The following is a 17,796-nucleotide window of genomic DNA, read 5'->3' as shown; positions in this document are numbered from 1 at the left end:
CTCCACATTCTCTCCAGACAAAGAAGACGTTTTTAAGGACCAATGCTGACATATAACAAATATAGCAATTTTAAGTCATTTCATTTTATTGAATTATGTAAAACATCTTTAAATAACAGTAAAAAAATTAAGAAACCATTGCAAAAATTCAGTCACAATGATGGCATACTACAGCCCACAGAATTTAAATCTCATGTGAGTTGAATTGAATTAATTTTCTGGTACAAAGAGACTATAATGCTCTTCCTGCTGGGAAATTATTTCCACATATTCACATTGTGTAACAGTGCTTCTGAACTTGTGGTATTTTCAATAAAAGGTCCATACCTTAAGAATTTGAATTTAGGACCTATCAGTGATCTTGAAATACAGGGGCAGAGAGAGGTTCACAGCAAAAGAAACTGCTGGACTAAGAACGAAGAAATATCTGGCTCCGCATAAAGATAGAAATGAATTTCAAGTGTTAAAGAGGCACCTCTCACGCTGCTCGAGGGTGGAAAAATCTTGTCAATTGGCAAGAGAGAAATACTCACTAATCACTGGGCATTATGAAAAAGTACAAATTCCTTACAGGTACACATTTGCATTATCTGATTTTATGTTTCTTCTCACTCTGCCAATTACTTTAAAAATATAAAAAAGAGTAGTTTTAGCGGAAAAAAGGGTTATGGAGTGAAATACTAATAAGCAATAATGGAATGTAACCAGGGCAATTTCATACCTGCCAAGGAACATAATTAAAAGAGAATACAAAAATCTAAAGGTGAACCTTGCTCCTATAATACCAAAGTAAGATAGATTTATTCCTTATTTTCTAGTCTAATCTAGTTTTTCGTTTCCTACTCAGTTTTCCTTTTTATAAGATTAAAACATTTTTGGTTGAATTTAGAAACTAATTAAAAGCATTATGGTAGCTTTAAATTTTGTAGAAAATTCATTTGTATAAAAATATAAAATTTGTCTTTAATGTTTAAAACCATACTATTAGAAATATCATGGGTGTATATAATGCAACATAAAAATTTCCAGCTTTGACTGTGGAAGCACTAGCTGGTCTAGACTATTTTGAAATATCCAAAAATCACTACTCATTCATTGTGGGCCACCTTGCCAATATCAAGTGAATGAATTCATAGGTTTGAGGTGTTACCCTCTCATTCAAGGTTTAAAACTTTTATAAAATACCTGCAATGTTTCTTTGAAATATCCAGCTAAAAACAGGAGAACAATTCTAGACACTACCTCAAACTTGTGTCATCCATTGTCATGAACTTAATTGCTTCAAAGAAAATGCTAAAAATTTCTAACTTGCTTTAGGAATTAGAGACAGAGAACATGCAACCTGACTCTCACCTATCCATCATGTGGAGGAGCACTTCACGCCTTAAATGCTAAAAACTTCTAACTTGCTTTAGGAATTATGGGCAGTGAACATGCAACCTGAATCCCTCTCACTTATCCATCATGTTGAGGAGCATTTCACAGGTCACGCCTTCATCCACGTCCTCTTTGACTCTGGCCGTGGTTTCTCCGCAGGCGCCAGGAAGCATCTCTCCTGGGAACTGTTCTCGCTTCGGGGCGGAAGCCTCCTCGGCAGCAGCTTCTTGAAAAAAAGTCCAGGATGAGCAAATTTATCAGAAAGTCAAGGAATTGGAATTTATAAACTGTGCAAATATATTTTGGAAACTATCACTTAAATGTGAACACAGCAGCGAGCATGTTAGAAAACAATCTAATCGATAAGATGGTACTATTCTGATGTCAACTACTGCCTTAAGTCAGGGCTTCTCAGCCTCAGCACTACAGACGTCTGGGGTCAGAGAGCTGTCTGCTGGGGGCAGGGCGCTCTTCTGGGCACTGCAGGATGTTAGCAGCGATCCTGGCCTCTACCACTAGATGCCAGTATCACCCTCCTCTCCAGCTGCAAAAACCATAAAAATGTCTCCAGACATTGCCAGTGTCCCCTAAAGGTGACAAGGGGGAGGTCACAGTCACTCCCAGCTGGCATCAGCTGCTGTAGGTGAACTTGGATCTTACAAGCTTTATATCGAGGCGGATCTTAGAGATTTATATCGTGGCTGAGTTGCTCACCTAAGTCTTGTCTCAGTACCCGTGGCATGACGCTGCCTACATGAAGAAAGCCAGCTGCCTGCAGGAGATTTGTCCCTTTGGCCAATCGACATATACTGAGTACTGATTCTGGGTTGCGCGTCCTGCTAGGGATGCTGGAGCCAATGCCAGGTGTGTATCCACAACCTGCTTCCCCTCCAGCAGCTCAGGAGCCAGTCTGCACAACTTAGTGGCTTTAAAACAGTCCACTGTGAACCAACCCATATCCAACCCTCTACTGTCCCCAACCTTCTCAGTACCAGGGACCCATATTCAACCCTCTACTGTCCCCAACCTTCTCAGTACCAGGGACCAGTTTTGTGGAAGACAATTTTTCCATGGACTGGTTGGGGGGATGGGGTTGGTTTGGGGATGGTTCAAGTGCATTACATTTATTATGTACTTTATTTTTATTATTACATTGTGATATATAATGAAATAATTACACAACTCACCATAATGTAGAATCAGTGGGAGCCCTGAGCTTGTTTTCCTGCAACTAGACAGTCCCATCTGGGGGGGATGGGAGACAGTGAGAGATCGTCGGGCATTAGATTCTCATAAGGAGTGTGCAGCCTAAATCCCTTGCACGTGTAGTTCACAACAGGATTCGCACTAATATGAGAACCCAACGCTGCCACTGATCTGACAGGAGGCGGAGCTCGGGAGGTGATGTGTGCGATGGGGAGCAGCTGTAAATACAGATGAAACTTCGCTCCCTCACCCCCTGCTCACCTCCTGCTGTGAGGCCCAGTTCCCAAGAGCCCACGGGTCCATGGGCTGGGGCTTGGGGAGCCCTGCTCTCTACTCATTTTCCAAATTACTTCCCCAAACATCCACAGAGTGCCACACTGAAGAACGTGATTGCCTCACGTTAGTTCTAAGTTGTCTGAGGACATTTTTGTCCATGCTTCCTTGAAGTACTTTTTTTGGGGGTAGATGGAGGGGGACAAGAAGACCCAGTTCTTAGATATGAAAAGAAACACTGAGAGCCACAAAACTGGGGCCATCAGGCCAGGTGTGGTGGCTCATGCCTGTTAATGCCAGCACTTTGGGAGGCCAAGGTGGGCAGATTATTTGAAGTCAGGAGTTTGAGACATGGTGAAACCTTGTCTCTACTAAAAATAATAGAACAATTAGCCAGGCGTGGTGGCAAGCACCTGTAATCCCAGCTCCTTGGGAGACTGAGGCATGAGAATCACTTGAACCCAAGAGGCAGAGGTTGCGGTGAGCCGAGATCACACCTGGGCTACAAAGTGAAACTCTGTCTTAAAAACAAAACCAAAAACTGGCACCATCAGAGTCACCCGTCGAGATCTACCAATGAACTGGAGAGGCGCTGCATGCTGGTGTTCCAGCAGAGCAGACACAGAAGCGAGACAATTATCTGGATAACACAGGCTACAAAGACCCTGAAATGCAAATTAAGTCATGCTTTTTACCAGGTTATTTGCCTTAATTCACACTTGCTTTGGACATGACCGCTGACCATCAAAAATATGAAAAAAGTTTGTATATGTCCAATTCCTATCATCAGTTTTTAAGCTGATAAGAGCCTTCTCTTCTCCATAGCAAAAATGTCACCAACTGAGGGTGACACGTTCAAAATTCACCTCAAACCATTTGGCCTTCCAGAGGTTTCATTTAAGAGAAAATTACTGACAACAAGAAAACCCCACTACATTTAGGTGTCTTTAGGTGTCAAGATGGGGAGAACTGCAGAAGGGCTCTTTAGGTGCCGAATTAGTGGGTAAGTCACATTTCTCCATGCACCTTTTAGGATCTGACTTAAACTTAGAGCTCAGGCGGCCAGTAGCCTGGCCTTGGGTTTCTGCAATGCGGGCTGACGAATTGTGGGTCAAATTTCACCAGTCTGTCTTCTCCAATAAAGGACTGTGCTTATTATTCACTGGTTTATTCAACAAGTAGTGCCTTAACGAGCACCGCTAAGGTCAGGCCTAGTGCCAGGAGCTGGGGACAGACCGATGGGCCATGCCCACCCTGGGGGAGCCTGCAGTGCGCTGCATGTGGGAGTCTGACACTTATTAAAGAACCAAATAAGCGTGAAGTGCACGGGAGGGGCAGCACAGGACCAGGGGGGTGCTCGCACGAAGTGCTTTTATTTTTCTGAAGACACGGAGCATGTTCAAGGCTGATAGGAAAGAGCAGGCCAGGAGGGGTGAGCTGGCTGACGAGGGTGGGTGGGGGACATAAAGCTGATCGGAGGGGTGGGTTCCAGACTCAGAGTCAGATGGGGCCTTAGATGGGAAAGGTGGCTCCTCCACCAGCCCCTTCCTCCATTAAAAAGATATGAAAAATGGTATTTTACAACATCATTGGTATAAAGGAATCCAAATGGAATCCAGGCTGCATTCACTACTTGATACCCATCAGTGGGACACTGGTTTCTCTTCTGATCTGACCCGATGAGCACTGTGGACAGCCCTGTGCCCTGCGGGGCCGGATGGAGAAGCCCCAGAAGCTGGCAGAGGATGGCGGGAACTCCAGCTGGGAGTGGGACAACACAGGAATGCCAGGGCAGCGGGCAGCAGAGCCCATCTGCTGGTGCAGAGTCAGCGAGGCCTCCACCCAGAGGGAGGGAGGCAGGGGCTGGGAGTTTGGGATGAAGGTGCTCATTGGAAATCAGTGGAAAAGTTGTTGGTATTGAGGTTCAGAATGAGGGCTCTGGGCACCCGGGCAGGCTCGTCCCCACCCTGCGCTGCAGCTCTCTCCCTGCCAGACGGATGACAGTGTCCCCTGCAGAGGGCTGTGGTCAGGATAAGAAGGCACTCTGTGAGCTCTCAGTGGTAACTGCTGATGCCTGGAGAATAAAGGAGGGTGCTCCGCGGACGGGCAGTGTGCACAATTCTGAAGAGTTCCAACTGAGCTGAGCGACTGGGCACTGCCTGGGACCCCTCAGGCAGGGCCTGGCTGCGTGATGCAGGCATGGGAAAGGCAGGCCTGGGGCGCACCCAGGCTTAGGGCTTTGCCAGATGGTGAGACACAGAGAAACAGCGGGGGAGTGCGGCCTGTGGACATAGTGACTGGAACCAGGGACCCAGAACCAACTCCGCACAGAGGGAGCGGGAAGAACTGCAGGATGCCCGCTTCTACTTGAGTTTCAGATACATGTCGAACATTTTTTTTTAGTATAAGTATATCCACAATAGTGATGGGACACGTTTAAACAATGATTCACTGTGCATCTGAAATTCAGATTGAGCTGGGCATCCTCTATCTGATCTGGTAACTCTTGAGGGAAGGCAGGTGGAGGGCAACCATCATCTGTGGGAACATCTGCAAGGCAGGGACTGAGTCTGGAATCAGAATGTGGGGCATATGCTTGTGCCGTAAGGTTGGACAGTTTCCAGTCATCTATGGTTCTAAGGTTCTCACAGGAAAGGAACGGAGATAGTAAACAGAGCGGGTGTTTGCCTGTGCAGGTGTCAGGTCGGTCCCTCTGACAGCGGAGCCATTCACAGGACACACAGGACAGGGCCCAGCTTTGGCCAACCTGAGAACTCACTTCAGCTCCCAGAGGCCAGAGGACGAAGACTGTGATGGCTGTGGGGGCTGGACAGTGGCCCCTAAAAGGATATATCCACATCCTAAGCCCCATACCTGACCTCCTTTTTTCAAAAGAAATCCTGAATCCTAAATGAAAAATGTCTTTGTAAGAGGCAGAAGAGAAGGCCCAGACACAGAAGAGAGGACAGAGCTATGAAAAGACAGAGGCAGAGACTGGGGGACGTGGCCACAAAGCGAGGAACGCTGGAGCCACCAGAGCTGCAAGAGGCCAGGAGGGATCCTCCCCTAGGTCCCCAGAGGGAGGGCGGCCCTGCCCACACTTCGATTGAGGATTTCTGGCCTCTAGAGCTATTTGAAAATCAATTTCTATTGTCCCAAGTCACCCAGCTTGTGGTCATCTATTGCAACAGCCCAGGACAGTCCCCGTAGCTGCAGGTGACAGTCCAGGGTGATGGAAGAAGGGTCCTGGGGGTGGGGGTCGCATGTGGACCTGCATGAGGCTCTCACACTGACTTTCTCACGCTACGCTCACTGCCATTCTGAGAGATCTCGCACAAGCCACCTCGCAGGACCGACTGGTTGACAAATAGGGGCTCTGGACACATCCCCTGGACAGCAACACTCGGCACCCAGGATAGTTACAACCAGAAAACCACTGACGCAGTAAAAACAAATCTGTGTAAAATCAGTACCGTCTCCATTCGCGGCTTCCTTCCATCCCTTCGCAGCTTCCTTCTGACCCTTCGTGGCTTCCCTCAGGATGGTCTGCTTCCTCTTTCTTGTTCTTTTTCCTTTTCCTGAAGCAGCCGACTTTGCTTCCCCTGAGCCACACTTCTCTGAATGTCTATGCATGTTACTCTGTCGGAGAATTGACACGGAACACACAAGGCAAGTGAAATAGGGCAGGGACCCCTCTTGGGGGCCTGTGGGGACCTCCAAGCATGGAAATAAAGGAAAATCCTGAGTTCTTTCAAAGGAAATTCCACGCACCTCACTAGCCCTAAGAAGTAAACGAGCAACTTGATAAGCAAGAAGGTAAAAGGAGGACAGACTTTGTGACCCACATATGTAATCCCAGTACTTCAGGAGGCCAAAGGGGAGGGTAGCTTGAGCCCAGGAGTTCGAGACCAGCCTGGGCAACAACAGTGAGACCCCAGCTCTACAAAAGATAAAACATAAAAAGTTAGCCAGCTGTGGTGGCATGCGCCCTGAGATCCCAGCTACTCATGAGGCTGAGGTGGGAGGATCGCTTTAGCCCAGGAGGTCGAGGCTGCAGTGAGCTGTGACTGCACCACTGCACTTCAGCCTGAGTCACAGAATGAGAACCTATCTCAAAAAAAAAAAAAAAAAAAAAAAAAAAAAGAAAAAAAAGAAAAGAAAAGAAAAGAAAAGGTAATAGGAACCTAAAACAATAGCCAAAGAAGCTAGACTCAGGATGTTTGGTTCCCTTACAGAAACCTGAGTTTTATTTATTTATTTTTATTTTTTTGAGATTGAGTCTTGCTCTGCCACCCAGGCTGAAGTGCAGTGGCGCGGTCTCAGCTCACAACAACCTCTACCTTCCAGGTTCAAGCAATTCTCCTGCCTCAGCCTCCCGAGTAGCTGGGACTACAGGCGAGCGCCACCATGCCCAGCTAATTTTTGTATTTTTAGTAGAGACAGGGTTTCATCATCCTGGCCAGGCAGGACTCAAACTCCTGACCTCAAGTGATCCACCTGCCTTGGCTTCCCAAAGGGCTGGGATTACAGGTGTGAGCCACTGCACCCGGCCAAGATAACATCTTAACATCCGTCCCTGAGTTGTTTTTTAGAAACCTGGCTCTTTACCAAATAGGCCCACCGGCAGGGAGACCTAAGACAAGGGGGAACTGGGGGCTGAAATCTGACCACTGCTAAATTTGTTCTAATTTTGTTCTTAATTTCCTCCTGAGAGGCCTGGAGGAGGTCATGTCCCATGAACCAGAGCTAAGATTCTCTTCCGAAAATTTTAAACAAAACTTCTCTTCCTTAACCAACTGCAAACCAGAGTCTCTGAATCTACCTACAACCTGTAAGCCCCTGCTGCAAGATATCCTGCCCTTTTAGGACAAGGTATCCTCCATGCACTGATTTATGATTTTGTCTGTAGCTTCTGCTTGCTTGGCACCCTGCAAATAAATACCTTCCTTTCTCCTGCTGCAAACTGCGGTGTGGATATCTGGTCTTACTGCACCAGGCAAGCAGACCCCAGTTTGGTTCTACAAGAGTCAGCTTCCCCAAATGCACTGAAACACACAGTTAAAGAGACAGGCTTTGGGAAAACTGTGGGTAACATGGATCTTTGATAATCTTGTGCAAAAATGATGACTTTTTAAAGGTAACCTTTCTGTTGTGTTTAGGTCTAGCCAAAAGCTAGCTTGCTTTGAGTATTTTTTTAATAACAGAAATCAATGAGAAGACAAAATTTATTTCTCTAGAATGTTTCTACTCTCTGAAGTGATGATCGATATTGAACCAAAAATTCAATACATCAGTCAATTTTATAACCATCAACTACATACCATAAAGATTTTACTTTTCTGTTCCTCTCTCCTGAAGCTACTGAGCAGAGGTCATGGGTGGCAGTTATGAAACTGTATACAACATTCAGGAATAAAAGTCAAAGACTTCCCCTAGTCAAGCCTATTCGTGACATATTCTCATCCAACGAACACTTAGGATAATCTTAAGTGAGAAAATTTTCACTTTTTGAAAAGGTCCCAGGCAAAAGTAAAAAACTGGTAACAGGTGTTTAAATTTGCAAATTATATGAAGCATCCTGCCTGATTCCCATTTTGACTTTCCCACTGTGCTTAACGGGACTGTCTGCGTTTATGATGGAAGGAGGAAGAATTTACACCTAATGGGGGTGATGTAACAGCTTGTTTAAACTTCTTCCATTTTATGCTTAGACACTGGGGTTGGCAAACGACAACCAGTGGGTCAAATCTGGCTGCCAACTGTTTGTGAAAGCAAGTTTTACTGGAACACAGCCACGTCTATTCACTTACACACTGCATCCACAGCTGCTTCTGTGATACAAGGGCAGACTTAAGAAGTTGTGGCAGAAACTGATTTGCATTGCCCTGGTGATTAATGACGCTGTGCTTACTGGCCACCTGTATGTTTTCTTTGGAGAAAGGTCTATTTAGATAATTTAGCTGTTTTGTTTTGTTTTTTTTCCCGAGACAGTCTCGCTCTGTCGCCCAGGCTGGAGTGCAGTGGCACGATCTCAGCTCACTGCAACCTCCGCCTCCTGGGTTCAAGCAATTCTCCTGCCTCAGCCTCCTAAGTAGCTAGGATTACAGGCATGTGCCACCACACCCGGCTGATTTTTGTATTGTTAGTAGAGACGGGGTTTCACCATGTTGGCCATGCTGGTTTCGAACTCCTGACCTTGTGATCCACCTGCCTTGGCCTCCCAAAGTGCTGGGATTATAGGCGTGAGCCACCATGCCTGGCCTAGATACTTTACCTGTTTTTTACTGTAATAAATAAAAACTCAGTAAATACAGTCTATTTACTGAGTTTTAAGAGTTCTTATATTCTAGACACAAGTCCAAATATGCTTTCTTGAACAGAAGTTTCAAAAATTTTATGTTCTGAGGGGACCGCATGAGGCAGACTTGTTCTTTTCTCTACATTTTTATTTCTTGCACCAAAGGGCAGCTTCTTCTCTTTAGAATTCTACTCGTTAATTTTAACTCTTTACAATTTTAGCATGAGCAATGGTGTTTTGGGAGCACTGCCACAGCTTTCATTTGAAATTTTAAACTAATAGGGTTGACATTCCGGAACTACCCCACTGTGCTACTCAGAAAAACACAACTACCCTACTGTTTTAAGAGGAAAGATTTTTAAAAATGGTCAACTTCAGGAAATTCAACTTTTATAAAACTTTTTATAAAGTTAGGCTGAAGCCGACATGGTCCAGGGCTCTAGCTAGCCATGTGCAGTGGTTTTTAAACGTTTTGAAATTCTTTGATGCTGTTCCTTTCAAAAGAAACTTCACTTCCCCTCCTTGAGTGTAGGGGGATTTCATGGTTCATTTCTTGTGACTAGAAGTAATGTGCTACTTTTTTTTTTGAGACAGAGTCTTGCTCTGTCACCCAGGCTGGAGGCCAGTGGTGCCATCTCAGCTCACTGCAACCTCCGTCTCCTGGGTTCAAGTGATCCTCCCATCCTAGCCTCCCAAGTAGCTGGGATTACAAGCATGCACCACCACGCCTAGTTTTTTTTTTTTTTTTTTTTTTCTTTTTAGAGACAGGGTTTCACCATGTTGGCCAGACTGGTCTTGAACTCCGGGCCTCAAATTATCCGCCTGCCTTGGACTCCCAAAGTACTGGGATTACAGGTGTGAGCCCTCACACCTGGCTGCTGTGCTGCTTTTAAGACTAGATTGCAAAAGGCCCCGTGGCTTCCTCCTTGCACTCTCTCACTTGCTCTGAGTCAGGAGGACACTCAAGCAGCCCTGCAGAGAGGGCTGTGGCAAGGGACTGAGGCCGGTGCCAGCAGTTGTGTGGCAGAGCTGTCCTGGAAGCAGATCCTCTGGCCCCCGTCCAGCCTTCGGATGATGCAGCCCTGGAGGACATCCTGACTGCAGCCTCAGGAGTGACCCTGAGCCAGGACCACCCAGTTCAGCCAACCCACAGAATCTGTCAGGTGATAAATGTTTGTGGTTTTAAGTCACTCCATTTTGAGGTAATCTGTCATGCAGAAATAAATAACTAATACAACACCTAAAAGAATAAAACCATAATTGTATTCCTTACCCCAGCACCAATAGCACTATTCTTTTTTTAAATTATTATTAAAAAAATTATCTTAGAGACAGGGTCTCACTCTGTCTTCAAGGCCAGAGTGCAGTGGTGTGATCGTGACTCACTGCAGCCTCCAACTCCTGGGCTCAAGTGATCCTCCTGTCTCAGCCTCCTGAGCAGCTAGGCCGACAGGGGTGCGCCACCACACCCAGCTAATTTTTTTTGGAGGGGTGGGGATTTCCCTATGTTGTCCAGGCTGATGTCAAACTCCTGGCCTCAAGTGATCCTCTCGCCTTGGCCTCCCAAGTAGCTGGGATTATAGACACCAATAACGTTATTCTAAGGACATCTGTGTGAAAATTGCATTCTCTCTGTCAAGTAGCCTAAATCTAGTTCACTGGAACAATCTGAAAATATTACACTAAAAGCTGGGGTTTTTTGGGGAGTCTAATAACTCTCTAAAACTATTTGTAAGATTTTGTGTGTTGGATTGTCCTTTTTTTTTTTTTTTTTTTTTTAAGGGATGAGGAGACCACACTTTCATAGGATTCTTCAAGAATTTTTGATTTTAAAAAACTAATAAGCACTTTCCTAAGGCATGACAGATGCTCCTGAAGTCCTGGCAGGTTTCTATAATCGGGTTTAAACTCTCCTGGTGTGACACTGTCCTCCTGAGATAGAGGGATCTTTCCATGGGGGATTTACTGTGACTTAAGTAAGCTTACCCAGCGGGAAAAGCCTTTGCCACACTTGGAGCATTTGTAAACAGTCGGGATGAAATTTGCATCGTGGTATTTCCTGAAGTGAACGTTTAGAAGTTGCTTCTGTCGGAAACACTTATTGCAGGAAAGGCAGGTGAACGGTTTCTCTCCAGTGTGGGTGCGAATGTGAGCAGTCATATGACGTTCCTAAGAGGGAAGGGGAAGAAAGCAGCTTGTCTAGTTCAAAGGGTTTTTTTCTATATTAGACATTGTTTATCGTACAATACCTTTTATTACCCTCCCCAAAGATGAGTCCACTATTAAGCAGAATTACTGCAAACACATTCTGAACAAGGCATCATTCACTCTCAGTAAGTGGCCGTCTAGGAAACAAACTCGTATACAGCAGCAGCAAATGACAAAGGTCTTGCAGTGGAGTCCTTGCTGGCTCTCCAGTCCTGTTGGGATGTGGGAGTACACACCGCAGGGCGTGAAAGGATGGTCCTTTGTCCCCTCATTACTGGGAGTCCTCCTTCTATACAACTATTTGCAATTACCTGAGTTTACAAAGGGCAAATAGAACCTGCAAACTTAAAAATCAAATGTCAGAGTTTAAATTCAACGGGACTTTGGGGTTGCAAGTATGTTAAGTATCTAAACATTTTTCCATTTACTTCCCAATAGTATTGTAACAGATCTTAATACCGATTTTTTTTTTTTTTTTTTTTTTTTTGAGACAGGGTCTCGCTCTGTCACCCAGGCTGGAGTACAGTGGAACAATCATAGCTCAATGCAATCTCAAACTCCTGGGCCCAAGTGATCCTCCTGCCTCAGCCTCCTGAGTAGGTGGGACTGTGGGTGTGTGCCACTATGCTCAGCTCAGTTTGTATTTTTTGTAGAGACAAGGTCTCACAAGGTTGCCCAGGTTGGTCTCAGATGCCTAGCCTCAAGCAATTCTCCTGCCTTAGCCTCCCAAAGTGCTGGGATTATAGGTGTGAGCCATTGTACCTGGCCTAAATACAGATTTTATCTTAGACAGGAGAAAATAATTTGGGAAATCGGGACAAAAATATGTATGAAGTCAAACAAACGCATACATTTTGTTTTATTTAAAATGTGATGATAATTTGGATTAAACATATATTCGGCCATTTCTGCATTACTGTCAGTGGCCTAACTGATGGTCTTTCTTCTAATCTTTCTCTCATCCAATTCACTGAACACCCTCTTCCACGCACAGCTTTCACCTCATCACCCTCCTTCGGGACAGCATCTCTGGCTCTCCCTGCTGGGAGCCAGGCTCTCAAGGACTGCGGCAGCCAGGAGCATCCAGCAGTGCTCTGAGCCTCTGCCCATGGCCACGGCCTGCCTGGCTGCTCTCTGCTCCCACATACCTGCTGTATGCCTGCTCCAGGACCCCCTCATCCTTTCCAAGTCTCATCCATCTTTCAGGAAGCCCTCCTAGTTCATTTGAAGAAACATGAGCCTGGGGCCACAGAATATTCTTTGTTCAAAATTTACCAGAAAAACTTTTTCCTTTATCTAAGGCATTTACAGCTTATAGCCCACACTTCGAAACACAGGAAGCACTGATTTTCACCTTTGGTAACCAATAGCATGCAATGCTTCAAAGCAGTGGTTTGTTTTCAAACTTCTAGTCTGAGGGCCCTTCAAACTTTAAAAGATTACTGTGGCCTCTGAAGAGCTTTTATTTATACAGGTGGCATGTATTAGTATTTACTTTCTTAGAAAGCAAAACTGAGGAATTCTTAAGTATTAAAAAAAACCATTTATTAACTCATTTAATAATAACAAACCAACTACATATTATTTCTGTAAAATTATCTATTTTTCAAAACAAAAATAACCTAATGTCTGTCTCAATAGATAAGGTTGCCAGTTAAAATACAGGCTGCAACTACTTGTATATAAAACTATTCGTTGTTTGTCTGAAATTCAAATGTCACTAGGTGTGCTGTATTTTTATTTGCTAAGTCTGGCAACTCTATTAAAAGCATTCAGGGCTGGGTGCGGTGGCTCATGCCTGTAATCCCAGCACTTTGGGAGGCTGAGACAGGCGGATCATGAGGTCAGGAGATCGAGACCAACCTGGCTAACACGGTGAAACCCCGTCTCTACTAAAAATACAAAAAATAAGCCAGGTGTGGTGACGGGCGCCTATAGTCCCAGCTACTCGGGAGGAGGCTGAGGCAGGAGAATGGCATGAACCCGGGAGGCGGAGTTTGCAGGGATCGCGCCACTGCACTCTAGCCTGGGCGACAGAGCGAGACTCCCTCCGTCTCAAAAAAAAAAAAAAAAAAAGGCATTCAGATGGATTCCTATCTCTGCTCTTCCGTCAGTCCACTGGAGTATGTTAAATGATAAAGAAAATTTGGTCTCATAGACATGTAGTTTGAAAAGAGATCAACATTTCACCAGCTCTTCCAAGTAATTGTGGCCATTCTTCTCTATTACACTAAAATTCAGTTAGTAGCAATTTCTTTTTTTAGGGTCTCACTCAGTTGCCTGGGCTGGAGTGCAGTCGTAAGAACACAGCTTACTGCAGCCTCAACCTCCTGGGCTTAAGTGATCCTCCAACCTCAGCCTCCTGAGTAGCTGGGATAGATGTGCACACCACACCCAGCTAATTTTTGTATTTTTTTGTAGAGACAGGGTCTCATTATGTTGCCCAGGTTGGTCTTGAACTCCTGAGCTCAAGAGTTCTGTCCATCTCGGCCTCCCAAAGTGCTGGGACTATAGGTGTGAGCCTGTGTGTCTGGTCATGGTAATTTCTTACCCATGGGTTGCAATGTGGAATCTGAAACCCTGCCAAGGAACTTGTTCTCTGTAACTTTAAAACCTCTTGGTCTTTTCCTTTGAATGGATCTTTTACCTGTGTGAGAGTCTGTAACATCATGGATTGGTCATTTGGAAAATACTAGTTTACTGAGCTATGCAGATCTTCTAAATGCTAACACATTTCATTATACAATATAAAAATTGCTTTAAAAAATCACTCCAATCTATTTTTTTTTTTTTTTTTTTTGAGATGGAGTCTCACTCTGTCTCCCAGGCTGGAGTGCAGTGGCATGATCTCAGCTCACTGCAACCTCTGCATCCCAGGTTCAAGTGATTCTCCTATCTCAGCCTCCTGAGTAGCTGGGACTTCAGGTGTGCACCACCACGCCCAGCTAATTTTTGTGTTTTTTAGTAGAGATGGTGTTTCACCATATTGGCCAGGCTGGTCTCAAACTCCTGACCTCAAGTGATCCGCACGCCTCAGCCTCCCAAAGTGCTGGGATTACAGGTGTGAGTCACCACACCTGGCCTACGTTGTTCATTTAGAAAAAAATGTCCACCAATGCCCAATGACTGAGTAAATAGAGTTTATCTTGTTCCTTAGTGAAAATGACATTCACTGAAAAAGGGGCTAGTTGAGCTGGAAACTCAAGCCCCCAGATGCTTTTCCTCCAGACTGTGGAAGACAGCGGAGGTGCATATGCCAGCTTCTAATCTCATCACAAAGATTATTACAAAGAAAGTATTCCGGGTCAAGACTGAATAAAGTTAACAACTTTTACTGCCTCTTCAAGGACACTGTCATGTAAAACTGCCCTTTATTTTTGCTGCCAGTGTATGAAGGTGAAGACCACCACCGTGACCAGTTTCACTGTGTGTCACTGCCTTGATCTGGGCTAAGGACCACCTTTGTTTTGGCACCAAAAGTGCAAATGTCAGTGTCTCAAAATGACACCTTTCCATTATCATAACAAGGGCTTGGCTCTTATGGGACCCTAGTTGGTCACAGGGAGCTCTGGGAGTACATGAACATACTTTAAGAACTGTTGTTTTCCACGACCGGTTCACTGTTGCTTTCTGGTTATTTTGAATAGGATACTCTATTAAAAGCGTGACTTTTCTCAGTATTTTCAAGGTGGTAAAGAATCCTACCCCAGCCCTCCATTCTTCCATGCACCACTGCCTCTCCAAATTAAGTAAAGTACAATACCTGCTTGCAGGCATAACTGCAGTGTTCGCACTTGAACCTCTTCTCATTTTTATGAGTTTTCTGGTGCTGAATGAGGGCATAGCGTTCATGGAAGACAGCAGAACAGTAGCGGCATTTCAGCTCTGCAGCGCTGTAAGCATGCAAGTTGCGCATATGCACACCTAAAATGGTTACAGAACATTATAGACTTCAAGAGTGTTGTTTTCTGTTAACCTGCTTCCCCTCTCCTCTAAACCAGGGTTTCTCAGCCTTGGCGCTGGAGCATGCTAGTTCCTTCCTGGGCAGGGCGGGGTGGGTTATCCTGTGCATTGGAGGAGGTTAAGCAGCACTCCTGGTGTCTGTCTACCAGATGCCAGCAGCACCTCTTTCTCCCCGGTCGGTCGTGAAAGCCAAAATACCTCTAGGTATCACCACCTGTCCTCTGCGGGGTAAAATCATTCCCAGTTGAGAACCACTGCTCTAAACGAACAGAATGCTGAAATACCATTTTAATATTCTTTCAATGTGGAGTTAAATGTTATGTAAGGTTATGTCATACTGAACCTAAAATGTTTATTTAACAAAGCGCTTTGAGTACTACCTTATGATGGGGTAGGTCAATGTTAGGATGATGTTAAGGTGGTTTTATATAAAAAGATATAACATCTTTATTTTACCTTAAAAAATCCACATGTTGTTAGAAGTCAGTGCCCTGTTATTTCCCATGTTGAAATTAACCCGAGACACATGGTGAGGTCTGGCTGGGTTTGCTCATCTATGGGTTTGCTCATCTATGCCTAATGCATGATGGTCTTGTGATACTTGTGTAAGAAACCAAATGACAACTGACAGCTCTGTGATGGAGCTATTCCACCTTACCCACAGTGACTCAGACATTTAGAGAGCTTGATTTCTCATATAGTCATGGGAAAGAAGAATTAGTGTGTTTATAAAGCATCTTACAGGGCTATGCAGAGTGTATCACCCACTGGCATGAGATAGATATAAACCGTGTTATTTTGTCATGGTGTCAAAAAAGTCTAGCAACTGGCTAGACTTGTGCCCCAGCAAGCCCCACTGGGCTGTTTTGTGATGTGCTGGTAACTGTGGCAACAATGACAGAATGGTCCAGATGAAAAATAAAAGTTAAGACTTTGTGGAACACCTTTCACCTTTCAGAAAGGTTTTCAAAAAGGTTCATCTCATCTCCAGAATTTCTTTGGGCAAAAGGGTCAATTTTTTCTTTTGCTAACATATTTTGTGTCATATGTTTTGTGTCATATATTTTGGAAAGAGAAATAAGATCATGGAAAAAGGGAGGCCCAGGAATCCTGAAGAAAAGAAGAGACTCATTGGCTCACACTTACCCACACTCTCCCTCCCATTGCTCAACAGTGGCTGGCTTCCCCACAGGCAGTATCAAATCCCAGCTCCTAGCCGGCTGTTCAGAGCCTCTGGATTTCCACTCCCACTCTGGGGGGTCTGACAGTTAAAAGGCTCCCCACGGTAGATGCAGATTACGCGTTACAGGCCCACCTCCTTTCCCAAAGTGACTGTCTTAAGGGAAAAACTGTGTCTTTTGTAACTTCTGCTCCCAAAACTTTTTAGGCCCACAGCCAGGGTTTAAGAAAAGCTTGCTGGGTGTCACAGAGAGAGCACTGATAAACAGGAACCCAGAATCCAGCCGCCTCCTAGCACCCTTGGTCATGTGACTCCTGGGCAGGTTACTGTATGTCTCTGAGCCCTAGTGTCCTCCTCATCTGAAAAATAGGCCCAATGTGGAAAGAAATAATACCCATCCGTGAAAGGTCTTATCACGTGCATACGGAACAGGCCTGGGCCGGGATTCTAAAATCATGCTATAAAATGCACTTATGAGATCCAGCCACCAGATGGTGCGACAGGACCTCTGAAGAAAATGTGTCCCAGGGCCAAGTTCCCGCCGCCTCCCAGTATCAGGGCCAGTACATTGCAGGTACATAGGGCCTCGCTCCAAAGAGCCAGCAAATGCTGTAGTAAAAGAAACATCACTAAACCAGACACTCACGTAGGTCACTTTTCCGTGCAATGATGGTGGCACAATGGGGACACTGGTGTTTGGGGACGTTTTCGCCGTGCTTCTGCAGAATATGTATTTTCATGGTCCCGCTCTGGGTGAAGCGGGTGTGGCAGATGTGGCACTCGTAAGGCTTCTCACCTGAGATGCAGACAACAAAGTGATTCCCCCTCCAGGCCTGATCCTTGCCAAAGGCTACCTGTGCTGAAAGTGTTTCTTTTGCCGTAAGCCTCCTTTATCAACCCCCTTCTCACCGGACAACCCCCAATTAGTATGAGACTCCCAAATCAAGCCCAGACAGCTTATGTCAAGTACGGCTGTGTCCATGATGGACCAGACACACGACTTCCTCGCATCTGGTGGCTACGCAAGAGTTCTATGTGGTTCACATCCATGGGGCTGTACGAAGAACCAAGAAGTACACATAAATGTATTCTTTACATAGTAAGACATCAAGTACCTCTGTTACAAAACCAGCACACTTTATGTTTTGCCTTAAAGTTGATGAATTAAGGAGTTGACTTTTATTTATTTTTATTTACTTGTTTTTTGAAACAGGTTCTCACTCTGTCACCCAGGCTGGAGTGTGGTGGTGCAATGCTTGCTCACTGCAGCCTCAACCTCCTGAGTTCAAGT

At 45.1% G+C, this 17,796-nt stretch overlaps 1 protein-coding gene across 3 annotated transcripts in view; it reads right to left on the bottom strand.

Moving 5' to 3' along the window:
- Nucleotides 1-304: 304 nt before the first annotated feature.
- Nucleotides 305-17,796, bottom strand: part of LOC105470609 (CCCTC-binding factor like) — a 30,934-nt gene continuing 13,442 nt past the window's right edge. Inside the window, exons 7-11 of one of the 3 annotated variants that reach the window (XM_011722763.2) lie at nucleotides 17,152-17,301; nucleotides 15,126-15,286; nucleotides 11,141-11,323; nucleotides 6,330-6,495; nucleotides 305-1,600 (exon numbers count right to left, since the gene is read on the bottom strand). In XM_011722763.2, coding sequence (XP_011721065.2) covers nucleotides 1,452-1,600; nucleotides 6,330-6,495; nucleotides 11,141-11,323; nucleotides 15,126-15,286; nucleotides 17,152-17,301 — 809 coding nt within the window. In that variant the 3' untranslated portion in view covers nucleotides 305-1,451. Of the gene's footprint in view, nucleotides 1,604-6,329; nucleotides 6,496-9,536; nucleotides 10,395-11,140; nucleotides 11,324-15,125; nucleotides 15,287-17,151; nucleotides 17,302-17,796 lie in introns of those variants that run through there. The other 2 variants (XM_011722762.2, XM_011722765.3) reach the window with 2 other exon arrangements.

This window comes from Macaca nemestrina, chromosome 15, assembly GCF_043159975.1.
Source record: "Macaca nemestrina isolate mMacNem1 chromosome 15, mMacNem.hap1, whole genome shotgun sequence".
NCBI lineage: Eukaryota > Metazoa > Chordata > Mammalia > Primates > Cercopithecidae > Macaca > Macaca nemestrina.
Note: the sequence above shows the minus strand (reverse complement) of the source record. Positions and strands in the feature narration are given on the sequence as shown.